Source organism: Chelmon rostratus, chromosome 8, assembly GCF_017976325.1.
Source record: "Chelmon rostratus isolate fCheRos1 chromosome 8, fCheRos1.pri, whole genome shotgun sequence".
Classification (NCBI taxonomy): domain Eukaryota; kingdom Metazoa; phylum Chordata; class Actinopteri; order Chaetodontiformes; family Chaetodontidae; genus Chelmon; species Chelmon rostratus.
In genome coordinates, this window is record NC_055665.1 from 23,064,678 (window position 1) to 23,092,382 (window position 27,705).

Sequence of the window (27,705 nt, forward strand, 5' to 3'; positions counted from 1 at the left end):
TTCTTCCAGGAATTGTTTGAGGTCAGGTGGCTATAAAGTCCCCCAACCCATCATACTATCTTGAAGTACTGTTTGTATCTCATTCTGAAGCCATAGTAGCCTTGAATACTTGGGCAGCTGGATGTTTTGGTTGTGGATGTCCTGTTTTGTAACCTTGACCAGAATAGTAGCAGATATATTTTGAGGGTAAAAAACATTGGAGGCATGATGTGTTTTACTGTGCTTTGAGAACAGCTTTCCTGCTCCGCTTGGAGCTAGAAAGAAAGCAGTAGGTCTATCCTACTGGTGGGGACAGTGTTGGCATAATAGTGAAATACAGCCAGGATATATTCATATATAACTATTGATGTTACATTGATGTCTTGGCCTTCTCTAGTCTTGCCACACTATCTTTTTCTCCATTTTGAGTTCAACCTTATTCAGCTAACAGTCCTTCCAGTCTCTAGAGCTCTGACAGCAAGCCAACAGTTGGACATCAGGCAGCATTTGACCTTCATTAAGCATTTTGGCTGACTATTGGCTGAGGCTTTTGTGGCGTCTCCACCACCACTGCCACCAATTGACCCTCATCAGTGGTCATACTGCCAGTTGAGTGTGTTGAATTGATGGTGGCAGCAGTTAGTGAGACTGGGTGTAGCTCATTCTTTTTTTTTCTTACAAGCAAAAGACCATAGGCAGACATTTCCAAAGGAAAGCTAAATGAAAATGTACAGTAGCAGATCATTGAATAGCCATGTCTTCACACAGACACAGAATATAGGCATATGTCAGTGGTCAGCTGGTTGTTGGCTGTAGCTTAACATTGCACAGTGTTCAGCCAGTCTTAGTTGGCACTAGGTCTTTGACTTCAGCTTTAAGCAATTTTCTTTATATGAGTCCTTCCTTCAGCAAATGTGTATCTCTTGTGCTGAGAGACTAAATTTTATTCTTGTACCCCAGAGTGGTTCAGAGGAAACTACTGTGTCCTTCCATTTGATTTTTGCTGTTTCTTTGCAGCTTTTCTGGGCACTGTCCTTTCCTCTTGCGCGTTCCTCTTTCCGGCAGCTCAGAGGCTTCGGCCAACATCGTGCAGTTTATTACTCAGTTTTTTATGTGCATTGTTTCAGAGAAGTTTGGGAAATGCACCAGAGGTGAATTTTCTCAAAACACCCCACAGCAGCTGTGTTAACCTGACATTAAATACAGTGTTATCACTGGTTATGTAGTTGTTTATTGACTTAATGGTGTATTTTCACTGCGGTAGTCAGATATAAACGTGTTTGAGTACTTAGTCCTTCTGTCCCCACATTCTCCAGCAGGAAGGGTATACAGTGTTAACCTGTTATAGAAAGAGGACACTGGTGTTAGTTGCAGTTATTGGTGTGATATATTTAGGGTTTTTCAAAAGTCGTAACTGCATGCCCCAGCAGTAAAGCACTGGTGTTCTCTTTCCCAAGTATCTCTCTAGTCCTCTCCAGTCCCCAGTCTGCATAGTGTTTGTTGTTGGTGGTTTACTGAAACTGATTTTAAATGAGACTGACATGTCTGTACGATTCCTCACTGTCTGTCTGCGTTTTAGACACGGTCCTCAGTAGAGTAAACAGCAGAGGAAGTCTCCCAGGCTCTCCATGGCTTTGAGACTGAAACATAATCTTGGGGTCAGTCACAGAGGGGCTAGGAGGCTTCTGCTACAGTCAGATACATCTACGTCACGCAGTCCAGTGTTTCCCTCAGGAAATTGGTTAGCCAGTATTCTTCAGCTGTCCTCTTTGAGCAGATGAACTTTTCTTATTTTTGAACATTAGTCTCTTTGTGTGCACTCACTGCTTTTGTCTGCTGTCTGTTGGCTGAAAGCACCATGCATCGCCTCACCTCAGCTGTCACCCTGTCAGAAATGTTTGGGTTTGCTGTGCTTTGCTGTGTCACGTTAATAAACATGCACCAGGCAGACTGACAAAAGATGCAGATTCTGCTCCAAACACTGCCCTGTCCGGATCAACATCACACTTGTCATGTTACTTACTAGCTGATTGCCTGGACAACACTCTAATAATAAACATGTGGCCTTTACTCTACAAAACCGCTGCACTTTCCTCCGCTTGTGGTTTCTAAGAAAAAAATATATTGGCTCTTGTGTAGGGGGGGCAGCCAGTTCAGCAGGGTCAGGTAGCATCCACTATGAATGGAAAGATTCAGGATTAAGTGTTGTTTACGTGGTCAGCCTTTATTTAAAGCGTGCACTCTTGTCACCCTGTCATTATCAAATAAGGATGACATTTTCTCCACAACACCGATGGATTGGGAACCAGAGGTCTGTCTTGGGCCATTTTTAAAGGGTCATAGATCAACATATATTACAAGATATTTTACTTCATCATTTACCTGGCAACACACACACGCAGTCAACACAGTGACTGAGGATGGATAAAGCATCATTGCCATGGCAGTAGTGCTCTGCAGCCTCTAGAAGGAAAAGTCATTGTCTAGTTTGCCATTTTAGAAGTTCACTTATATAAGAAGATAGATTAAACTGGTGTTTTTAAATGTTAACCTGCTGAATTATTAGAAATGTTAACGAAATTAACACAGCTCTGCATCACCTCTTCTCAAATGTCAGCCGTCCTGTTTAGTTAAGTTGTTTTGATGTGTTGCAGACACCAATCTCTCTGTTTTTCTTGTGACCTTGGTACAGTCAGACAAAACCCATTCTATTCTGTCACTACGATGTATTATATTTGAACTTTTGCCTGATAAATGTTATGTTTGCCTTCTGCCAGGTACGCAGTGATCGCCTTCGGGTGTGCCAGCTGTCCCAAGATCACGTGCGGCAGGGAGGGCTGCGGTACAGAGTTCTGTTACCACTGTAAGCAGCTGTGGCATCCCAACCAGACCTGCGATGCAGCACGTCAGCAGAGAGCCCAGAGCCTCCGCCTGAGGACGGTCCGCTCGTCCTCCCTCAGCTACAGCCAAGAGAGCGGAGCTGCAGGTCGGCTGACTGAATATGACAGACACAAAAGCCACAGTTACATGACATCTTATTTGCTCTTTTCTGTTTCTCTGTTTCACTCACACATGTTGAGCATAGATTATATGCAGTACGTTACCACAAGTATAGTTATGTTGTGTAAGTGAGAGGATTGGTATTGCACAATGAATCATATTCTCTTCCATCTTTCTGCCTTGTAGCTGATGACATCAAGCCTTGTCCGCGCTGTGCTGCTTACATCATCAAGATGAACGACGGCAGCTGTAACCACATGACCTGCGCTGTCTGTGGCTGTGAGTTCTGCTGGCTCTGCATGAAGGAGATCTCAGACCTGCACTACCTGAGGTTCGTATGCCAACACGCACGCACAGGTCGACACATAGAGACGCAGTTTTAATGGTTTTTGAAGCCATGTAAAGTAACAATATCCATATCCAAACAAATCACTACTTGAATGTTCTCATCACTGCGATTCTGATTCAGGCAATGTCCAGACCAGTAAAAACTGTTGTATTTGCTGTTGTGAAATCATGTATTGGTCAGTGTTATTTGTGGCAGCCCACAACTTGTAATGAAGTTGTTTAAAAGTTGGTGTTGTGGGTTTATATAAGTTTTGTTGCCTGAGTTTTAGGTGAGAATAGGAACCTGTAGAGCAAGTTTGGTTGTTCCACCCCTCAAATTTTCTGACCTAAATTAAAATCTGAAATGTGAAAGTATATTGGTAACATTTCTCATCCTCTCTCAGTCCATCAGGCTGTACTTTCTGGGGAAAGAAGCCATGGAGCAGAAAGAAGAAGATCCTTTGGCAACTGGGAACACTTGTAGGTGCCCCGGTCGGCATCGCACTCATCGCCGGCATAGCTATCCCCGCCATGATTATTGGCATCCCCGTTTATGTTGGAAGGAAGGTGAGGCTCTGGAGACACATTCCTGTCCTGCATTTTGGAACAAGTGTTAAAAGTTTTTCTGCTTATAGTTTTCACTGCATGGATGAGGCAGAGCATAGACTCACTGGCTCTGCCACTGTTCTGATTTACTGTTCAAACACTTGACTTATTAGTCTCAGTGTTGCATGTAGTAGTAGTAGCACAACTCTGAAGCACTGTTCAGTTGTAAACATAGTCAGTGTTACATAACTATACAGTACATATCGCAGTTATCAGTTGAGTAAGTGAACACACTGTAGACAAGAACCAAGCCCTGAATCAATCAGTAACTAACTAGTTACAGTACATTGTAAAACTAGCACATGTACTGTCATGTATTTTTCTCAGGCTCTTTTCAAGCTAACTGAGGTCATTTGTCAGTAACATGCCCTACATTTTTGTGTATTTGTCTGTATACACTACTGTTGTTCAGTATCACTCATCAGTCTCGGCCTGTCCAATAAGAATTTGACATTACAATGAACTGAAAGTATTCCGAGTCTCTTGAATTCCCCTCCGAAAGCTGCCAAGGAGAAGCCAGAGCCAACAAGCTTTTCTTCCCTGACAAAACCAGTCCACATGCAGCAGAGATCACATGACACATGCAACATCTGAGCATGAATCACCTGCATTCCTAACCCTAACCCCATATGAATGTTATATCTCCACCGCGGTGACTCACTACACCAAGGCCATGGTCACTGACTTCCAGCAGGGTCTCGTGTTATATCAGCTCTGCTTTGTCACTGTTGTCTGATGCATAAATCAGAAATGCTTTGGGAATGTAGTAATAACAAACAGTCTTTGTGGGCAGTGAGTGGAAATACGTATTGACAGTTTTTGTAAAGTATGTTTTTTTGGGGGGGAGGGGGTTGGACCAGCAGTGAACCCCGCTGACCAAATCAATTTAAAAGAAAATCTCACTTGAATAATTATTGGCAGGAGTTTTTCAGCGCTAGATGATAACAGCAGCATAGAAGCTTCAACTACAGCCACTTCATTTATGCAGCCCTGTTGATGGGGCCATAGCTCCGCTTCACTGTTGCTGGATTGATTCTTGTATAATGTGTTTTTTTCCTCCAGTTGTGCTTCTTGTAATCTTAAGATGTGTGGTAGTTTTTACCTGAAGATTTCTGCAGCAGTGACTTACCATTGGTCCTGTGTCAGGGGTGCTATTCTTCTGCTTTTTGACTTTGTATTAATGCTATTGTAAAAGGTTTTACTGTTGCTGGCAGACTTGTTCATGTGTCATTACATGCTTTGATCTGTTCTCAAATGAGCCAGCTGTCCCATAATGGCTGGTTAGTGCTGGAAGAACAGCACGAGAGCCAGTTGTTTTCTGGTTTGGATACCAATTGAGAGAAGTTAGACTCCTCAGTTTCCTCTATCTGACTGTGACTCACATTGCTCCCCTTCTCTCTGCCAGATTCATAACCGCTATGAAGGCAAAGACATCTCCAACCACAAGAGGAACCTGGTGATCGCTGGGGGAGTGACTCTGTCTGTCATTGTGTCTCCAGTGGTGGCTGCAGTCACTGTCGGTCAGTCTGTCCTCCCTCCTCTCTCACTCGTGTTGTCTCTGTTTCTGTACCTCTGCTTTAGCTCTCTGCATGTCTGGTGATCATTATTGACATATCCTTGTTTAACTTTGCTAGCTTCAGGAATTTCTTTTGTTTAATCTTCATGTTATGCAAAAGTTTGTTTTTAAAGTCAATTGGATTTCTCATGAGCTGGTACACAAAGATGGGAAAGTTGAAGGAGATGACTGTTTTTGATTTCTGTGCGTCAGCAACAGTCGCCTCCACTGTTTTTTTTCCCAGTGCCTCGGTCTAACATCTCCCTGGTGTCTCTGTGTGTCTCTCTCCCTTTCACCCCCCAGGCATCGGAGTTCCCATCATGCTGGCTTACGTCTATGGTGTGGTGCCCATCTCGCTGTGCCGTAGCGGAGGTTGTGGCGTCTCAGCTGGGAATGGCAAAGGTGTTCGCATAGAGTTTGACGACGAGAATGACATGAATGTTGGCAGTGGGGCAGCTGCAACCGGTAAGCTTCATTGCTTCCACCCCCACCCTCAACTACCGACACTGACACCCAAAAGTGACCCTGTGTGTTTTTGCCCAAGTCAGCGAACAACAGAATTTGCCTTTTGCTGACTGATACATTGCTGAGTCCTCGTTCAAATGAAATCTGTGGCTGGTTTAACAGATGGCAGGTCTACTTTCGCACTTTTTCTTTCATATAAAAAAGGCCTTTTTGTGCCTCTTCTGTGAGAGTGCTTCTTGGACAAATACCCTCACCGGTTTCAGAGTTTTGTACATTTCAGTCTCATCGGCTACAGCACTGCAAGAGATTACATCTTTCATCTCTTATTTTTAGATGTTGAAGTGTTATTTCTTCTGTGTAGATACTACTTCAGTGGCAGACACCAGAAACAACCCCAGTATAGGTGAAGGCAGTGTTGGGGGGCTGACGGGCAGTCTGAGTGCCAGCGGCAGCCACATGGACCGTCTGGGGGCCATCAGGGACAACCTGAGTGAGACGGCGTCCACCATGGCCTTGGCCGGAGCCAGCATTACCGGCAGCCTCTCAGGCAGTGCCATGGTCAATTACTTAAACAGGTACTGAAACAGCACACAACACATGCCATGGGATTTAAATGTTGGCACAGAGCTGTCTGTAAGCACCGGCTGCAGGCCAGACAGCCAACTATTTAAGTCCACCTGGGTACTTTATGATATAATTTTTTTTAATTCCTATGAAATAGCATTTCAACAAAAGTTGCAATTCGCTATGCGTGTACATTTCCAGCGTCCGCTTCGAAACAATGCGACCATCATGATCGAGAAATGTGGCCATCTGCTCTATATGAATGTGTGTGTGTGTATGCGCCCGGCTGAGAGGTTGTGTCCTGCCGAGTGCAGAGCAGAGAGTCATCTTCAGTGTCTGACAAATATGAACTAAGTAGGAGGCTGGGGGCCATCCTCATCAGACGGGCCGCTTCAAAAAAACACTGCTAGCAGCAACTTGACAATTGTGCGGTAAGCATTAAAAAGTCCAATAAAAGCGCTGCGTTTTCCGTATATATCGCACACACGACAGAACAAGTTAATTATCTCTTTTTGCAGTGTGCTCTTTACAGCGGAGCAGTCTCTAAGAGGCACTGAAACACACACTGAAACAGACAATGGTGATGAAGTAACAGACCTGAGTCATATGACACAAATGTAGGCTCTGCCCCAGCCTCACACTATAATTTTACAGTTTAAAATGTCCTATAACACTTTTGTATTGTTTTGCTAATGAACTTACTAATGTCAGATGGCTCAAATCATGTTTAGAAAATAAAATGTGATATAATGGAACTTGGTACAGTAATACCTATGGCCAAGTATGATCAAGTAGTAGAATCATAATGCATGATTTTCCATATCGTGATTACAAATGTTCTCATTAGTCAGGAATAGATGTGGTTTTAAAAACTGATATAGACTGTGTTGGCTGGAACACAGAAAAAACCTAATTCTCCTTTACAGTAATTAACTACATGTTTAAAAATTGGTAGGCAAACTCATTCAAATGTGTAATAATTAAGATCAGTGTATTTGATGGAATAGTGGCATTAGAATGTGTCAGAGGCCACAAAATGATGTCTTTTCCTGCTAACGTTTTCCTCTGGGGTGTCTGGCCCCCTAGCTGGCTATGTTTTTCCCACTGGATGGCTCCCCATTTCCTTTTGGAAACTGTTGCAGCTTCATAGCGCTTTGCTGCATTCTCTAAATCTCCCCCCTCACGTGTTGTCAGGCTGGAGGTGCAGGCCGATGTGCAGAAGGAGCGCTGCAGTCTGAGCGGTGAGTCTGGCACTGTCAGCCTGGGAACAATCAGCGACAACGCTAGCACCAAAGCAATGGCTGGATCCATTCTCAACGCCTACATGCCCCTCGACAGGTGAGCGTCATTTACTTTTTATCTGGATGATGAACGTAGCGGAAAACACTTCCCACCCCTGCGTGACCTGCTAATCAGGCAGCGGAGTGTTTTCAGTTGGAGGCTTCTTCACCTCCGCTGGAGTAAGGACTGCTACAGAAAGTCATGCCTACACACTGCAATGCTGCTGCACAATGACTCCCTCTGTGCAAAGAGAGGAGACTTATCATCTGAGAGACTTCACAAGCTCAACTGTAATATGCACTATCAGAGCTCATATTTGTATTCTATTCTATTTTTTTATCTAGCACAGCAGTTTCTATGCACATGTGTATATGTTTTTAAATTTGCGTTTTTCTTACCTACCCCAGGTCAGCTTAGTGTAAGTTATGTGTGTTTTGTGATATGTGAGTGACTGCTGCAGCGTTGCAGTTTCCCTCAGGGGAACAATCAAGTACTCTGTGTATCTATCCAGGGAAGAGTCTGTGCATTGGCAGCATTTGCGTGGTTCTGTGTAGCTGGTGTCCTTCCAAATATCAGTAATAGGAAACAGATTGCGGTGAAATGTCCAGCAAATGCACACCTGTGATCACATACTGTAAATACTAAGTGAATGTCACTTCTCACACCAGTAATGATGGGTTAGAAATGATCAAGGCTGTTCAAATACTGTGTTACTTAATCCGTTGAGCATGTGTGTTCTCTTTTAATTGATGAGAACTGTTATAGAAGGGTTTAGTATTAAGCTGTTTGACCATTCTGTGCATCATACTTAATGATGGCTCTTAAAAACAGCCTCCTGAGGCTTCATGCTGAATCATGCTACACACAAACATTCACACACTTGTGTTGCACTCCGACAGTCGAGTACGTTCTGTATTTTTCTTCAGTGCCTCATTTGTCTCATTCTTCCCTCCCCCTCCCATGTTCCAGAGATGGGAACAGTATGGAGGTCCAGGTTGACATTGAGTCCAAACCCGGCAAACTCCGGCACCACAGCGGCAGCAGCAGTGTAGATGACGGCAGCCACGTTGGCCGCTGTGGCTGGACCTGCCCCTCCAACGGTTGCACCTCCTCAGAAGGCAAAGGAACCTCCACTAAGTGGGCCAAAGAGGCGTCCTCCTCCAGCTCAGGGGGCAAAAAGAGCAAAGGCAAGCTGCGCAAGAAAGGCGGCGGAGGCACCAAGATCAACGAGACGCGAGAGGACATGGATGCTCAGCTGCTGGAGCAGCGCAGCACCAACTCCTCAGAGTTCGACTCCCCCTCGCTGAGCGGCAGCCTGCCGTCAGTGGCTGACTCCCACTCCAGCCACTTCTCCGAGTTCAGCTGCTCCGATCTGGAAAGCATGAAGACGTCCTGTAGCCACGGCTCCGGTGGAGGCGACTACCACACCCGCTTTGCCACCGTCAGCCCCCTGCCCGAGGTGGAGAACGACCGCCTGGAGACCTGCCCCACTTCTTCATCCTCCTCCCAGGGACAAGGAGCTGTGATCACTCCCCACTCCCCCACCTCCACCACCTCCTCCCTGGGCCACAGCGCAGAGCTCTCCCCTCTCTGCTTCATCACAGAGGAGAATGTCAACCTGGTGTGCCCCGCTGAGCTGGACTCTCACAGCAACACCAGAGAGCTGCTAAAAGAAACCAACAACAACAACAACCACCACCAACCACAACACCCAACCCAAACCCAAACCCAGCAGCAGCCCAAGAACTCCTGCATACAGACTGACATATGAAATCTCAATACCTTAAGTGCTGCACAGACGCTAACATCTTTTCCTCCATTACACTAACAGTCATAGCTTACAGTTAAACCTGCATTTTCTGTTCTTCCCTTGTGAAGGGGATGTGTTATTTTGGGATTTCTGTCCTTCCTAAATCAGAGATCTGTGCGTCCACTGACTGTCAGAGGGCTCATTGGAATTATTGAGAGTGCGGCCATGTGCGAAATGTTTAGGTTGTGAATGCTGGTGTTTTCTCCCTGTGTGACCCGCGGACTGCTGACACTTTTTTGACCGTTCACTTACTCACCACTTGTAACAGAGACAGCCCAGGTGTTTGGTCGCTGTCCTGTTCATCTGTGTAGGTTAAAATAAAACCACTGTGCCGGTTTCGCTAGTATTTGATTTTGGCTCGACAATGCGGATGCAACACCATGCAGGAATCTTAATGTTATAGCTTTCCAGAAGTGAACTCAAACAGGGACCAGGCAATATGATTCACTATTTCCTCTTTTAATTTTTCCCCAGATGTATTAGTAACAGAGGAACCTCTGTGTTCTTGTCTGTATTTATTATTAGACTTTTTTGTATTCTCCCTAGATGCTTGTTTGCGATAAACCCTCTAATGTTTAATTCTAAGGCCTGGGCTCAACATCCTGAATCATTTTAGCACTGAAATCGACACAACTGAGATTCTCTTTAGATGGATGTATTCATAACTGTTGTGGGAGACGATGCTGTGTGTGTGTTTTTAGTGCTGCGATGAGTTTGGAAGCCCAGGCCTGGTTAAGTTCTGCGGAGAGCTTGCGATGATACGTCGGGGGTCGGGAGTTGTTTGATCTGAGAAAGGTCTCTGGAAGGCCACAGTTGTCGAGATAATGCTGAAAGTCATTATGTTAACATTAACCAATGGGTTGGTCAATTCTGTGAAATTGTATTAAGAAAATGTTTTGTCCTGTTCAAAGGTGATTTATTCAGGCTGATGGTCTCGCCTCACTGAGTAAGAGAGAGCTTTGATATCTTTCTTTGTTAACTCATGGTGCCTTCAAGAAGCTGTTTGTGTTCTCTGTTTGTCTCTCTCCGCTGTGTCTTCAAGACTCCAAACAGCGTCTCATTATAGGTTGCAGAATGTCTGTCTGTGTAGGAGGGATGCTCATTCACATACAGAACATACTGTGGTAGACATGGTAAATGAAGACTTTTCAGTTGCCTACCAAAGACAGCACTCAGGCTCTTGTTAAATCTTATACCTTTGACTTGTCACCTGTAGACGCAGTATGGTGCACCCTTTTTACACCATGGGGATGAATGAAGACAAGACCCAGGATTATACAGACATACAGACCGCTTGTTTTGTACATGCTTCACAAATGCTACGCAAATAACTGAGGCCCCAGAACGGCCTAAGGCACCTGCACTGTTACCTGTATTTCTTATTACATTGAAGTTCTGCAATGCACAAAGGTTAATGGGGATACATGGGTTTGTTCTGGTTTGTCCTGTGATTCCTGTTTGTGTTGCCAATCGGTGCTGCTGAGCAGACTTGAAGTCAAATTCTGTTTTCAACACTTTATTTTGAAGTGTTTGCTTACGCCTGTCTCTACTGCTCAGTGGTCAGCTTTTTTGAGGCCACTGAGCCGGCTCAGGTGACCCTCTACCAGGTCGGTAAAAGCATCTTGAATGGTATTTTGACGCAGGTCTGTTGCTGATTGAACACTCAGTTTGGTTCGGTGGATGAGGCTACATGCTGCAGTCTACCCCGCATTAACGCAAAATGTTGTTTTGTTCTTCCTCCCAGGTTCTGTTTGTCATTCTTCACCAAAACTCCAGTTTCTTGATCCTAATTTGAACACTAGTGCCAGATATAATTTGTAATTTGTGCAGAATGGCATAAGGTATTTGTATATGTGTTTGGTAATTTGCTTTACTATATGCGTGTAAATGCATATCAGAAAAATAAAAAAAATATATGATCTGTTGTTGTCCCATTCTCCCTTTTTCAGGTTTATACAAATATTGTCAATAATTACATTTTTATTTAACTATATCATTTGATCAGCACAGAGAAGAAAGCTTTTACATTTTTCCAGTTTATTGAATAGCCCTCTGAATATTGTACATCTCTACTGAAATATAATGTTAAAACCAAGGTGAAGAGAAACTGTAATGTGAAATTATTGCTTCTCACCCCCCAACTTGTCACCCTGAACTACATTTGGTACATTCATGTAGCATTGATAAAACACTTGAAAACAAAGAATGGTTTGGATTCAGGCAGTCTTCAATTTTTGGACGACTGGAATATTCTGTAGTTAAATATATAACAAGGACAGAATGTCTTTAAATCAGCAAATGATATTTTAAACAATTACGTGCATGTAGCTAATTAAATATATGTATCGTTTCGGTTGCATAAATCCAAGCCATTTAACATTCTGATAAAAGCTACTGAATGACATAAATAAGCTCTTAAGGAGTATCTGTACGCTCACCAAAATGTAAGTCGACCCCTAGTCTGAAATCCAAGGCACACATCTCATAAAGATGCTGCTTCTCTCCAGTGTGTGCACATCTGCATGGCTGAACTGCTGCGAAGGTGCAGATGTGTGTTGGCTGGCAGGCTAATTTGGTAAACAAATAGGATGAGTGACATTATGTCATTCCTTATGGAAAAGACACAAGCACCAGCCTTTAAGAGTGACTTTACATTACAACTGCTAATTGCATAGCTGAAGAAACAAGAGAACATCTGAGTCATGTGCTGTCACAAATTGTATTTCCTCCTACAACGTTGTCAGTGGATATCAGATCAACAGATACTGTCACCACACTGCACAGAACAGCAATAAGATATTATGCAGGCCTTTTTCTTCCACAGAAACAAGAAGTACATATTGTCATCATAAAACAGGCCCGCAGCAAGGAACATCTTAATTAGCTCAGTAGCAAATGACCTCACATGTTCCTTTGCTAGGTAATATTCAGCATGCACTGAGTATCTTCACTGGTGACTGTCAGAAGCACATTTATCAAATGACTGATATCAAAAGACTGGCGGGGTTCAAGGACCTGAACAGCTGGAGCTCAGTTCTGGGAAGATGAGCCTGTCCTGAGCAAACTCCACTGCCTGTAGGGGAAACACTTGCCTGTAGCCTTACATAATGGTGTACAAAGGACACTATCTATCAGTAAGTTAAAGTGAAAGGTCCAAAGCATCCCACCGCCTGTTGTACAATGCAAATGGTTAGTGGTGGTACAAAAGTAAATTTGCATAGCAAAATGTTCTGGAGAGAAAAATATATTCCTTACACTTCCACTCAAACATACAGTGATCAGATCTTTTCCAACACACACCAGTAGAGTGAATGTGACTCAGTTCCATTGTATTGCTCTGGGGCACATTCTGCAGCTTCCTGCCTTTGTGTACTCAGTTCTTGTGCAGTGTTTTGCATAGATCCAAGAGTTGTAGTGGTGCAGCAGCTCATGCAGCAGAGAGCAGGGGCAGGAGGGTCAGATGTATTTGTTGGCCAGATTCTGAACATCGTTCTTAGTGAACTCTGTGCTCTCCACAACAGACAGATGCTCAAACAGCTGAGTCATGTAGCGACGCTCATCCTTCTCCAGCAGCATCAGTACAACCTGCAAAAACAGCTCATCGTCATTTATCACCTAAACCTCAGCTGCAGGGGTTGCAGAGTTCTTACAAGACAAAGTTGTGATTTATTAGATGTCGTAGTTACCAAATTAAATGTGTGCTCTGGAAGTAAATATATGACTTTACTTAGAACTATTTTTGCTTGAAATATTTTTTCGGATTGTAGTTTTTGGGGAATTACAAAACTTTCTATGAACGGGACATAAACCGAGTCTCACCGAGAACCTGTCGGCAGTGTGTAGATGGTTGAGGTGTCGGTAGACCAGGTTGGGGTCTTTCTCCAGGAGGTGAGAGTCCAGCGCCTGCATGATGAAGCTGATGGTGTGGCCATCCAGCTGGGTGCTCAGGAGCTGGGGAAGCATCTCCGGGTTTGTGGAGGCCAGGAGGTGAGCGCAGGCCGCTGTGTTTCCGCTGCAGCGAGCCACGTTCAGAGCCTGGCCGAACTCGTAGGCGTTGGTGGACTGGAGGTTGATGGTGATGTCCTCTCCTCTGCAGCTGCTCTCTGAGTTAGGACCGGCTGTCGTTTCCTCATCACCCTCAACCTGAGAAAGAGGATGACGTTGATGGATTTACAGAGGAAAGACACGAGAGAGAGGGTTGTTGGAGAGGCTTTGAACTTCGAGGAAAGCTGAAATGCTTACTTTCTGTGCATACTGCACTCATGTAAAAACTCTGATGTTAACAGAGGGAGAGAGGCAAGTCTCAGTCAATTATTCACAATCTTTTAGAATGTACCTCCTTTGAATAAATCATTTGGATGACAATGAGAGCCGCACAGCACAGAGTAGCAGAGTTGGAGTGGATACTGTATTTTTGGTGTCCAGCGCTCTGGAAGTAAAAGCCCCCTTCATTTTGTGCATAGACAATGTTCAGTGTCTGGGAGCAGTCACAGTCAGTCAGTTCAAAATATAAGGCACTGCGTAGAAATGAACCAGGGTATTTGAAAAAAAAAAACAAACTAGAAGACTGTGTATATATTGTAAAAGAATGTTTGAACGGATACAACTGCAACTCCCAAAAATGGATTCTCATCCAAAACACACACACACATTCATCAGACAGAGCTACATTTGTCTTCCAATGAAGTCCTTTTTCTGGCCACCTGAGGACCGAACAGGAAAATAATTAGCACTAGCTTGAGCGATGCTTGATTTTCACTTTATTTTGGATCTCTGCCATTTGGTACTGGGTGGATACCATACTAAATGGCTTGTCTGGGCTTGTTTGGTGGTAATGGCTGGTACTTTTTTCATGGGTTTTTGTTGACAGCAGTGAGATTCAGCTATACAGTCCTTGTATGGCTGGAGAGCCAAAACGTCAATCTTTGCAATCAGTACGTAACCTGTATATTTGACCTGATGGTTCAAATTTGTGCAGAAAGTTCTCCGGCGCTGTCTCTGCAGTGATTTCAGAGAGGGGGCTATGACATGCAAAGGCCTGGGCCCTGGCCAGAACCTAACAGAAGATGCTGTGGTCACACGGTATGTGTCTTAACCACAAGACTGTAATGATGCCTCCAAAAAGTCTTTCTGGGTACTCAGGCTTCATCTGGGTTCCACCAAAACCAACATCACCACATCACTCAGAGCTATTCCAGGGGGCTTGGTGGGGAGCCTGAGCCAGGCTCCTTCAGTCTCCCTCCATCATTACATCGCTTTCCTCCATACACCTCCACATGTAGACAAATTCAATATATTGACAAAGAATGTTAACAGTGGGTGTGTCTATTCTGTGCGAATTTGTGGAAAAAGACAATCCCACTTTCCAGGTCAGCAGTGTACATGATCTGACTTGAAGCCATCAAGTTCATCAAAAAATCCAGGTGTAGAGGTGTACCCACCTCTGTGATGGGGACAGTCTTCCTGGCTTTGGCTGGTGAAGCGCTGGTGTTGGCAAGACTCTGTCTGAGCAGCACTGTGACCTCCTCCAGCTCCTTCTCAGCCTCCTGCACGTTGGGATCCTGCTGCAGTACCTCCTGCAGGTCAGAGCTGCATGCCAGGTAGTCCTGGTGGAGGGACAGACAAAATACAGCCTTAAGTGACATTTTACACAAATGTTTTAGTGGGATGTGGAAAATTTTATTACACGTCTCTTTCACACTCGCCCCTTTTGGATGAATTTATAGATTTCCCTCCAGCCCTTCTTTGAAATGAACACATTCCCTGGTGGCGTTAGTCATTAATGGGCAGTTCTCCTCACCTTGAGGCCTTTATTGGCCAGGGCTCGTCTATAGAAGGCCTTCTTATTGGTTGGCTCCAGTTTCAGTGCTGCATCACAGTCTTGCTTCGCCTCAGTAAACCTCTCCAGCTTCAAGTTGCACAGGGCTCTGCAAACACAGACACACATCACTAGTGAGTTTATTTTTGTTACTAGCAGCTAATCATATTTGATGTATCATCCGCTCTCTACTTATCAACTCTGAATCGGACTAAACAGTAAAGGCTGAAGGCATGAAACAAATAATTTGCATATGAAATGGATGAGATACGATTTAACATCTCTGACATTTTGCTCTAATATCTTCTAATGGGTCTCAGCAGCTGAATGGCAGTAACATGTTTGTGCTAGCTCTTGTGTGGCTGTACATACAAGCTGTTTTCCACAGCAGGGCTCAACATATATTCGCAAACATGAACACACAATAGGACACTTTTCATGTCAGCATCCTGGTTTCCTCCGTGACATGATCAACAATCTTCCTACTATTGTGAAAGAGAAGGAGGGGGTAGGAAGGGTGGCAGATGGAAACAGAATGAAGTCAGACCTGTCTGCTGCATGCGCTCTGCTTGCTATATTTCTCTTTAGATGTAAGATAACAGAAAAGGATCGTGGCTTTATGTGGAGCTGTGATAAACAGCACAAAGCAGGCAGCTGTTTCCTGAGCCTTGGCCATTCTGTTCCAACTTACCAACAATACATGCTAATTCACTACCAGTGACAGACTGACGACTGGTTGGGGTTAGCTACAGAGCTGAACACACTGCCTGATAGGTGACAGCTGCAGATAATTAATCAGTCTCTTTTAATTTCTCCAAAGGAAAAACAGATTTTTCTGTGTGTTTTCTGTCATTCTTGCTTTATAGGGAAACAAACCAGAAGTGCAGAGTAATAGCAAAGAGCAGAAAGCGAAAGAGACCACAGGTGTGTTTGTTCATGCTGAGGTGAGATAGAGCCTCTAACCTGTTGGTGTAGATAGCACACTCTTCTGGCTTTAGCTTAAGGCATTCAGTGTACTTTCCCAGTGCATCCTGGTACTGGCCCTTCTTCACAAAGTCATTCCCTTCTTGTTTCAAACCAGTAAAGCGGACCTCTGCTTTCCTTTCTGGAAGACAAAGCAAAAAGAGGTGATTACTGCTTATTCACACAAAGAGCAATTCTCTCCTTTTTGCTGAATGTATGAATCCACACTGACACTTGCAATACATGCTAACTATCTCCCTTTTATTTCACATGGAAATAGGCCAGTCTTCTGTGCTATATAGCCTGAGGGTTTAAATCCTTGAAATTAATGCTGTGCTAGCTGGACGTGAAGCATGAGCGTTAAGTCAGCAATCAGTCACAATGTGGACTAAGGGCGAATCAATCTGCCGCAAAGTGTCTTTTGGGAGGAGAAACTGTGCCAGCAGGTCTGTTCTTTCATTAGAGTTTAAAAATAACAGCTGTAGCACAGCCCAGGGAATGGAGAAACTGCATGGTCAGTGAACAGAGGTGACACGTCCACTTATATAAAAATTAGGCCTTTAACATTTTCGCCCTGTCTTCCTGCAGAGTGACAGAGAGACAAGGACAAGCTGAGTCTATTCTTTTCTATTCAATACCATAATGTAAAAACTCAATTACTGAAGAACGGTCCTGCATTGAAAATGCTAAATGTTCATGTCATTTAACTGTCGTAGCTGGCTGAGGTCGAGCTAATCTTTCAGCATTTTCAAGTATTTTATACAAATGTGTAGTCTAATCTATAACAATACATTATGGGCTCGCCATATGCTTTGCATGAAAAATGCATTTGTAAAACTAGTCATGAGTCATGAGACACATGCTTTTAAAATTATTAAGGCTTTTCACATTAGGGCATTTCCCAGCTCAGGAATAAAAATTGACTTCAAAAAGCACAGGGCAATTTTTCCCTTCTGCACGCTTGTATTCACTAAATCATCCAGTAAGTTTAAGTTTACATTAAGGATTTACATGGGGGCAACAAAGCACTGTCAGTCAGTGTAGCAGAAAAGTCAACACTTCATTGCACAAAAAAATATTCCACAGCCTGATTCACACCAGTAAGTGTAATCCTGTGCTTTGGGGGCCATACTTCAAAACTCATGGTTATGACTTTTTCAAAACAGACCCGCATCCCTGGCTGCCTTCTCTGCTCGAGCCTGGAGGACCTCTGCGCTGGGTGGCTCCTCTCTGCGGTGCTGCTGAGCTGACAGAGGCACCAGGGGAATGTCCGGAAGTTTCTCTCTCCACTCTGTACCATCCTGCTCAATCAGCAGCCGGGTGATCCTGGAGGAGGACGCAGACCAGCCAATACATGGATGTTAACATAAAAGTGGAATACACTATACACACAGACCAGATATTGAAGAGACTCAGAGAAAAGAGAGAGAGAGAGACACACACACAATGTACCTCACACACTGTATATGGACATATACTAAAGCACCAAAGCTATGATCCTCTGGTACTCCTGAACACAAAGCAGCCAGGTGAATTCTCCTATTGCATAACAGAGAGAGGACATGCACTCTGGCAGCGATAATTAGCCTGTAGCTGGAGCAGCTTTTGGACACCAGCTAAATCTGTTAGCCACTAATTAGACTTTGTGTGCTTGTTCATTTGATTTGTTTTAATTTAGTCTTCTGATTATGTTAGAATGCAATTTAAAATATATAAATAATATTATACAAGATAGACAGAGCAATAAAATAACATGATAATAATAATAATAACAATAACAATAATGTCAAAGCAAATTTACAAAGCACTGCCTGGTTGAAGCAGGATTAAAAAATTAAATTACTGAAGCTAATAAAATCGGGAAATTAAAATAATTCAAAATAAAATGGAATAAAATCCTCAACAATAAAGATTAAAAAAAACAAAAACAACAACAACAACAACAATAGTAAAGCGGATCAGACATGTTGGAAATAAAATGGTCACTGTCACCTACACGCCTCAGATTCTCCCTCTCTCATTCCTCTGTTCATCTGCTTATATAAGACACCAAATGATATAATATGTCACCCTGAATTAAAATTGATAGCAAGAACACTTTCATCATAGATGTCCTTATCAGGACAAGTAAAGGGTAGACACAGTCACCCAAAACTCTGCCATGGGTACTGTAATATTTTGCCAAATAGTGACTTCGTTATACCAATAAGACCATTCATAAATGTGAATGTTAAACTCATTCAGTGAGCTCAGTATAGACATCTCCCTGCCCTCTGCAGTCTCTCAGCTGAAGTCAGAATGCTAATACCTGTTGACGCTGTCGTGGGCTGCCTGCACACTGATGTCTATCTGCAGGACGGTCTTGTAATCCACGTAGGCCTTACGGTAGCGCTCCAGGGACTCATAAGCCATGGCCCGGCGCAGGAGGGGCTTGAGGGAGAAAGGCTGCAGCTCCAGGGCTCTGGTTGGTATAAATAGATGTGATGAGACAGGAGCAAAGGATCAAGTCTGCTGCCTCTGCTATAGATGCTGCTCTCTGAGAGTACTGTCTGTCCTGATTGAGAATCTATATATATGTGACAGATTTCAAAGTGGATCTTTTCTTGTGTTGCTGTATAAATACATGGTACTGTATCTATTACATGTACTGTTGTGTATGTGTGATTAAATTGTTACACAACCTAATTTTCTTGTTTGCCCTAGAAGTTGAATCTTCAGTAAACAAAACAAGTATTCAAAGGTTTTCTCATGGGAGTGTCCCTCAAATTACCCTGAGTTTGCTGCTCATAAAACCACTCTAAAGAGATTAATGAAAATCCCTTACGACACACCCCATGCAAATCCCCTCATAAAATGATGTGCTACTGAGGTATGCTAAATGATCAGGCAGTCTACAAAAACTGGAAAACTGTGTGGAATTCCCTACAGACCCACTGTAAACTGTGAATTTTGGGTTGACACCCACAGCTAACATTACTTCTCACTGCACTGATACAAACTGTTACAAAATCACTTAAATAAATTCACTCACTTTGTGCAGTCCTGTATGCAGTCTTGACTGTTTCCATCTTTAAGGTAGCAAGCTGCTCTGTTAGAATACAGAATACATAGATCCTCCGGACTATCAATCCCTGTGCAAAAAGAGACACATGTCACAAATACAACACACAAAATACCTTGAAAATACAATTCAGAAACTGTGCATGTTGCTTGCCAACACCATTGAAACTGTTACACAGAAAATCTTTAAAAGTGGCTTTAAAGAACTTCTTTACTAGCTTAGGTGAGGCTTTAACAAGAGCAAGTCTGTATGTGTCATGAATAATTTAAAATGTTCAGAGGTCACTAGCTGAATGAGACAGTTTAATGTATTATGTAACTATAGACACATGGGAGTACTGCTTAATAAGGACAGCAATTTCAAAAAGAAAAAGTAAAAGTTTAATGTTTTTTATACTGCCAATATCTCATCACTCGCAGTGATTTTTTTTGTTGCATCAGCATTGGAAGCCTGACTTTCAAAAACAATTAATTGTGAGATACTAACCAGACATTTTTTCTACCTCAGACTGATGAATGAAGACTTATTTAACAGCTGCTATCACACAAGCAACAATCATGTGAGCACCAATCTTCTAATTCGAGTAACTTGCATGCTTTTAACTGAACTTGAGGTATGAGTCTGGACTCCACACAGCTTAAACCAAAGTCTCCTAAAATCTTTGTTAGGACAGCTGGCCTACCTGTTCTTCCTCTAATATATCCTGCTGTTGTACAAAAGTAGCACTATGAGGTCCAGGGCTGACAAGGCTCATCAAACCAATTTTCTAACCAAGGTTCAACAACTTGCTCGCACACAGAGTGCACACTTCACTAACCGACCATCATTATCACTGACACGGGCAGATCAGATAGGCCTATACTGTATATTACCAACAAAGCATCACTAAATACAGTCAGCTTAGCATGCCACCTCATCAGATGAGACTAGATTATGGATGGTGACACAGTAAGGCAGTGATGATGACGTCTCAGCAACTGCTCACACTTAGTCAGGTTATTGTGACAGTAGAGCATGAATAGTATGTTGGAGGTATGAACAAGGGCATCCATATACTGACCCAAACACAACTTTGAGACCCCATAAAAAAACTGAATGTCAACAATATGAGTTTTGTTTTGGAGATGTCCATTTTAACAGACCACCTACACATAGCATGTTTAAGTGGTTTAAATGAGAGGAAAGAATGTGTCCTCATCTCTGCTCTCAGCTACAGTCTGTTAGCATTAAGCCTTCCCTACATCAGCCAGATGATGGACCTTGGATGATGTTGATGTCCAGTCACTTTCACATTCAGTAGCACAGTGGCTATTGACTTCATTACGGCAGAGAGAGCATGTTTGATGGTGGAGGGGTCGGACTCGTAGCGGTCTCTCCCTCCATCAATCGCTCACTTTCTCCCTCTCTGTGAGAATTATAGCTGCGGTCCCACAAATTCAATTTCACAGTGAGTGGTTAGTGGTCATGTGACCTGGACAGACCTGAGCTGAGAGGCTTAGTGCCGGGCTGAGGCTAAAACAGAAACACTGTCCGTATACACCACAACAGCTACATTGTGACGCATTGCTGTAGGGACAAAATCACTAAATAGGCAAACAAACAGCCCAACATTTAGTCTCCTGGATATTGAAATCTTTACTGTTTCTAGACTTGATGTACACTAATATGGGCTGCTTCTGGGAGAGATCATTTCTGTTGTTGAGGGATAATTTCTCTCATGGAAAATATGTTTTTTTTTTTTGTTTTTTTTTGTTGTGTCCTGCACTGTCAGTCAAGGCAATAGAATTATAACTGCAAGGTCGTGACCTTTGATTTACAAATGCACTGACAAGTTACAGGCATTAACGATTGAACACCATAAAAAAATATTTATACAGATATGTGTGCCTTGTGATGAAACATTATAAACTACGTAGCATTTGTTTCAAGTCCCAGCATGTTTGTAATACATTCATGTCAGCATAAATGTTATGTTTACTGGCATAGCTAACTTCTCTCAAATGTCATATATCAACCAAAACCTTTCATAATATAAGACTGAAGTACCACCAGTCACCTCAGACTACAATAACAAGAACAGCATTAACTATGAGGACTCTTTCACCCTACCTGAATCTGTGTAGCCTTGAATGGCTAGTGAGTATTTCTCCAGTGCATCGGCAAACTGTCCGTTTTTAAACAGCAGGTTTCCTTCATTCTTTAGCCGGGCCAGAGGTGGGGGCAGGGCTCCACATGGGGCATCAAGGTTGACACTTTCCCCACCATTTCTTCCAACTGAAGTCTCCTTACCACTGCCGCTCTGATCAGCCTGGACTGAAGCTGTCGACCCCCTCTTGCTTGTTCCATTAGTCACCTTTTCCTTGGACTCCTGTGTGACTTTGTACTTGTCAGAGCTTCCTCCTTTGCTCCTCCAGTGTCCATGGTGGGAGTTGTTGAACTCACTGTGTGGACCCCCGTCTCCTCTGCCGTGGGGCTTTTTTTGAGCGTTACCCATGTCTCCCCTTTCGGCAGGAGCAGCTGATCTCTCCTCCCCTCCCACAGGCTGGCTAGGTTCAACCGGACAAGCTGGAAGGGAGAGGGAGGGAGGGAGAGGCAGAGGGAGAGACAGAGAGAAGGGGGAGACACACCCACAGGAAGGAGTCAGCAGTTACATCACAGTGGGGGAGGGTTGGCCACACATGACACAGAGCCACTTCAAAGAGGGAGTTCCAGGAAGCAGCCACTCTCAGCAGTGACTTAGTGCTGGGTGGGGGCAGGGCGGCTAACACACGCACAAATAGTATGTCACGCTACCCAGAGGGACAGGGGGTGTTTCCTCTATCTATAGCACAGGCAGACAGAATGTTTGTGATGAAAATGACTGCCCGACTATTACCAGAACTGCTGAAGCTCCCTCAGATGTTTTGTATAAATCATGAGCTGATTAGAGGGTGAATCTTATGCCGGGCAGCTACAGTGGGGATTACATCAACCAACAATGTACAGACATACTACAGCGTGGTATAAAAATACACGACTTCTCAAAATACTGATTATTTACACTACACAGGGTATTTTGCAAATCTGTACAGTATATATTTACATTTCAATCCTGAGTTTTAAGTTCTATAAATTAGGACAACCATTACTGAACTACTGAGGCCAACCATCGACATTTGAGAGTTTAAGAATGGTTTATCAGCCCACACTTATTTTAACATTAATACATAATGAAAAAAAAGATTCAACATTTATATCAATAAGAATACGTTGAAACTGGTTATTAAAGAGTTATGAATAAGACATGTTCTGAGCTGGGGGTTTTATGGCAGGAACCACAGTTCTCTTGAAGTAAAGTCTATGTAATGATGACACTGTTTCTAAACTACCCCAAACATATCTTTCTACATCCTACACCACAATTTTATGTGACTGATTGGTTGACATACAGTGTATACACCAACACCAATATGTCTGTGATGAGTTAAAATTTGCAGATAGTATCAACCATGGCAATACATCAGACAGATCTACTACACTGGATTCTTTGTTTGATTGCTTTTAATTTGAGATCAGTAATAATAACTGGCTAATATCAATGCACTGCCTTGATAGAACTATTTTACACAACTGCTAAATGCGGCTTTAGAAACGCACATAAGTGATGCTGTTTTAAAAAGCTGAAACCTTTCCTTAAAAAGTCAGTTGATGCTTCATGCTGTGTTAAATGTAGCTAAGAGAACAATTTAAAGTGATCAACAGATTTCTAGATGGGCTCAGGGAAATATATATATATATATATATATATATATAGATAGATAGATAGATAGATAGATAGATAGATAGATAGATATACTTTATTTATCCCAAGCTGGGAAATGAATGGTCACTGGCTTGTTCATAGTCTCTGTGTCTGTAAATCACAGATATAAATATTGATTATGGAGGCATTTTAACAATCTTACCAGTCAGTTTTGTCTCACCGTTACCGTCATCGTCCTCTTCTACTTCTTTGATAAGGATTTTTTTGCCTTTGCGTTGCTGCTCTGGTTGACATTCCTTCATCTTCTTCTCAGTTTCAGACAGAAGTTGCTAAAACATATTTCATGCACACATTAGAATTTGTTCCTGCTAAGTCAGCAAAGACGACACATCTACATACTCTAAGCATACATTTTCTACTGAGCTATAGTAAATGGCTTATATACCAAAAAGGAACTTCTTTCCTCCATAATGGGATTTACAAAGTGTTAAAATCCCTAATGCATAATACATAACAAGGACACAGAAACAATGTCCTTAGGGTGATGACTAAATAAAATACAGCGTGGGCCCACCATCTAACACAGAACAACAGAAAATCTAAATCATTCATTATTTACAGTAATTATAGACTACATATGATTTTATCAGAACCTTGAAGCAGCAGCAATCTGCTTTCAGGTGCCTGATCTCACACAAATACAGTGACACCTAGTGGAAAAAAAGGCTTCTGGTATGTAATCAAAATGCCTCTGTATTTCAGTCACCTACAGTGGCTGCAGCATTCTGTGGCTCTTCCCTAAGCACCATCCTTAGGTCTTCAGCAGCCATTTGGAAGTTGCCCATGTGATAATAAACAGTGGCACGACGCAGCAGGGCTGATGATGAAAATAAATACATAAAAATAAAACATAGAGTACATTACATGCCATACATATAAAGCTACTGTTGACTAAAGTGCTATAAAGTTGCAAATGTAGTATGTATGAGCATAAAGAAAATTCACAAAATTCACAAATGCAACTGTTTTTTGGGGCAGTGGCTACATAAAATGATGCCAACATTATGATCACAGTTCTATTTACATGCATCATTGTAATTCCAAGTGCTACTGTGGGAAAAAGGACAGCACCTTTCATATTGCCTGGTTCCAGAGCAAGTACCCACTGGCAGTCTCTCATGGCACTGTGCCAGTGCTTGAGGTTGATCTCTGCCTGGGCTCTGTTGTTGCATGCAGCCACAGTTGGTACAATGGAGAGGCTCCTTTAATGGAAGGCCAGAAACAAATTAGACCTTTATTTATGAGGTTAATGGACAAACACTTAGAGGAACATTAAATGGGAATGAAATCAGACTTCAATGAACAACAACAGTCTAATAAAATGCCAGGCAACCTAATATAATCCCCTTCAGAGATGTAAACATTTTTTTTGTAATTAATAAGTTGGTTTAAGAGCCTGACCTGGAGTAGTATGCCACTGCCTCCTCATAATCGCTTGCTCTGAAAGCTTCATTGCCTTTGTCCTTTTCACGATTTGCCAGAAGGAGCTTTTCCTGTTGTGTCAGCACTGGATATATTGTAGAGACCACACATTTCAGACACATACCCACACAATTCGCAATGACGACAAAATAAATATGAGACGCATAATGCATAATACGTTACATGAAGCATCCACTTCAGTCTTGATTTTGGGGTGTATTGTGTTTATAACAGCATGTGGATCATTTTTGACCACATTTCCGTCTATCCTTTCACATTCTTTTTCCACATCAAACCTGGAAATAGAGTTAAATATATTTGGGCAAGGGAACATTTTACAAAAAGATGCTAGAACAGTATCAAGCGTGGATCAGTGTAATGAAAGAAGCATAACTAAGGCCTTTTACAAAGTAAAACCCAAGGAATCTTTTATGTACAGTGCCTGCAGTGGCTATAACAGTGTGCTCTTTCTTCTGAATATAATAGACAAATGTAGACACAAAATGACTCACTTGTCCCATTCTCGATAATCACGTGGGAGAATGTGTTTTGAAGAATTCCTCTTTTCTTTTGGAACTGAAGTCTGTGATGACATAAGACTTCATTATAGTAGTAGTAGTTTTCTTGCATACATGTTACATAGACCACTCGGGACAATTTTTACCTGACTAAGTGGAACGGAGCAATTGGAACCTCTTATAGGTGGCATATATTCTTTCACTGGATCATCAAAGACTGACTGCTGTTTCAGTGAAATCTCAGTCTTTTTAGTTTCTTCTTGCCATGTCTGTAGAGATCAAAGTATTTGATACAAAAAAGGTTTAGGACTCATTTTAAGAGAAATGACCATTGAAGAAGAGAGCAGGTAGTAAGAGGGATTGATAAAAACCATTCCATACCTTCAACTCGTCAACAATTTGGCTCCACTCATCTTTAGAGAGGCTTGCTGCTGTGGCCACAGGGTTTTCCTTTCTGAGAGCTCGGCTCCTAGGGTCCAGTTTCTCCAAGTGACTCTCACAGAACTTGATCAGATGGGGATAAATGCCCTCGTCGCCAGACCTTTACACAAAGTAAAACATTACTTTCTGAAAGCCCAAATTCCTAGGAATCTTTTCAGTCAAGTTTATCGGACTGTATTGTGTTGTGCGACAATATTCTTTTGCAATCAGTGGAATGTGATCTATTTTCAGTACAGCATACACACTCTCATGATGGCAGAATTATATTAATAAAGAGAGGCTCACCAACAATACAAAAAATATGATTATATATTATGAATATTTGATGAACATACAAAATTAACTCTGCCTCCTCACATCTCAAGCTCAGTTATGTGGTTTTACCTCAGCACTCTCAAGATCTTCTCCAGGTATTTTACATCTTTGCATTTTTCAATGTAATCATAGTCCAGGTGCTCCACAGGGACCTTCCCACTATAGTCAATGGCGGTGGACTGGTTTTGAAGAGAGAAAACTGCATCTGCACTCATAGCTGGGAAGAATGTCAATTTGCTCAATTATTATGTCAAACAATGTTGTGTAAATGCTGTTGATACCAGTGGCTCTGAATGATAGCTATAGAACTTATGCTAGCTCAATAAAGTTAGCTAACCCAACGTTATGGTTAATGTAGCTAGATAGCGTTTACTTAAGCACTACATAATGTGATGAAATGAGAGTTTTACGTTCGTATTTGAGGAACGTTAAGGCAAGACAGAATATTAGTAAATTTCAGTGTTCCTCGTAACCTAACTTAACTTAGGTCTATTAAAGTTAAAGGAAGTAACTTTACCTGCTGCTGTTTGGCTAAACTCATCTGGAAAGAGGGGTCTGGTACCATGGCAACCACACGCGGAAGAAAGCAGCATGCCAAAGCGGAAACACGTGACAAAGTCAGTATTGGGCTCCAAATTTGAAAACGTGGCTGAGAGTTGGCTGTAGATGAACATGTAGCCTGAGCAAACGGAAACAACGACGAGGGGTGCGAGCTGAGGCCAAGAACTTAGCCTGAGGAAACAACATTGGTTGGCCCAGTTCATCCACATGTAAGTAGGTTTTTTGTTACCTTATGTTTAATACTATATGTTTTGTTGGTTTTTTTTTTTGCAATTTACGACACAGCTCGCTACATGTCTGGCAACCCCGCTAACGTTACCTAGCACTGGTTGTGATTTTAGGAGACTTAGTTACGGTGATAGCTCATTAATTTGCCACACCATGTGGAGTATACAATTAACGTTACACACGACGGTGTGTAACGTTAATTTGGCTCCAGCCATCCTGCAATTCACAAGAACAAGAAGATATAGCTAACGTTAATGGACGGGTGGATGGAATTAATTATCAAAACAAACCTAATGGCTCTTTGACATTTAACAGTGGCTAACGTCGCATTAATCAACGTGGGTGATATAACACACATATGTGGAAGGATACGCAGTCAGATTTTTAGGTATATAATCCCCCTATACAATTTTAACCCGGTAATTGACACAGGTGTTTTCACATCACGCTAATTGCTCTAACAAGGATGTCTTTGGGACCTAAGGTAGTATTACTGCGTTTGGGTTTTTTTTAATGTAAAATTAAGACTTTTAGGTTAACTTTAGTCTTAAATGTAACTAACTATGATTAGCTGCATCAGCTTTAGGTGTGTTTGAACAATTGTGCTTTATTTATGCACAGCAACGTCATTTTTGGCCTCTTAGTCAGGGAGCTCATATCGAGCTGAATTGCCGGCTTATTAGTCTACTGTTTTCTCCGCTTTTAGCCCGTGGTAAGTAAGTGGAAGTAAAACGGTGTAAGGGTAGGACACCCCCTTGTTGACCCCCCCCCGAGACCCATGGTCTGTCGGGGCGGTTGTTCGTTTTGGCGGCTATCGCTCACTTTGTAGCGGCATCAGAGAGCACGCGACGGGGGATTTAAATCGACAACACACGCTGTCATAGCAACGCTGATGAAACAGCTGAGCATGTTTGGTGTTGAACCAGCTGACTTTTTTTGACAATTTGTCTTTGACAAACTTGTAGTCAATGTATATTTGCTGAGAACCA

General features: G+C 42.6%; 2 protein-coding genes across 2 annotated transcripts in view; one reads left to right on the forward strand and one right to left on the reverse strand.

The window, feature by feature from the left end:
• LOC121610543 (E3 ubiquitin-protein ligase RNF19A-like) overlaps positions 1-11,508 on the forward strand; it is a 28,309-nt gene extending 16,801 nt beyond the window's left edge. The window contains exons 3-10 of the mRNA XM_041942713.1: positions 2,757-2,965; positions 3,166-3,310; positions 3,711-3,873; positions 5,318-5,432; positions 5,771-5,932; positions 6,294-6,507; positions 7,691-7,834; positions 8,747-11,508. Coding sequence (XP_041798647.1) covers positions 2,757-2,965; positions 3,166-3,310; positions 3,711-3,873; positions 5,318-5,432; positions 5,771-5,932; positions 6,294-6,507; positions 7,691-7,834; positions 8,747-9,548 — 1,954 coding nt within the window. The 3' untranslated portion in view covers positions 9,549-11,508. The remainder of the gene's footprint in view (positions 1-2,756; positions 2,966-3,165; positions 3,311-3,710; positions 3,874-5,317; positions 5,433-5,770; positions 5,933-6,293; positions 6,508-7,690; positions 7,835-8,746) is intronic.
• Positions 11,509-11,590: 82 nt separating this feature from the next.
• spag1b (sperm associated antigen 1b) lies at positions 11,591-26,142 on the reverse strand. The gene is made up of 18 exons (XM_041942417.1): positions 25,997-26,142; positions 25,553-25,712; positions 25,318-25,440; positions 25,166-25,236; positions 24,837-24,949; positions 24,633-24,738; positions 24,303-24,433; positions 23,942-24,048; positions 23,374-23,500; positions 21,539-21,994; positions 19,400-19,499; positions 18,677-18,829; positions 17,537-17,694; positions 16,369-16,510; positions 15,388-15,514; positions 15,029-15,193; positions 13,407-13,730; positions 11,591-13,172 (listed from the first exon to the last, which is right to left on the reverse strand). Exons 1-18 carry the CDS (start codon positions 26,140-26,142, stop codon positions 13,044-13,046), a joined length of 2,838 nt encoding a protein of 945 aa, XP_041798351.1. The 3' UTR covers positions 11,591-13,043.
• Positions 26,143-27,705: the final 1,563 nt, after the last annotated feature.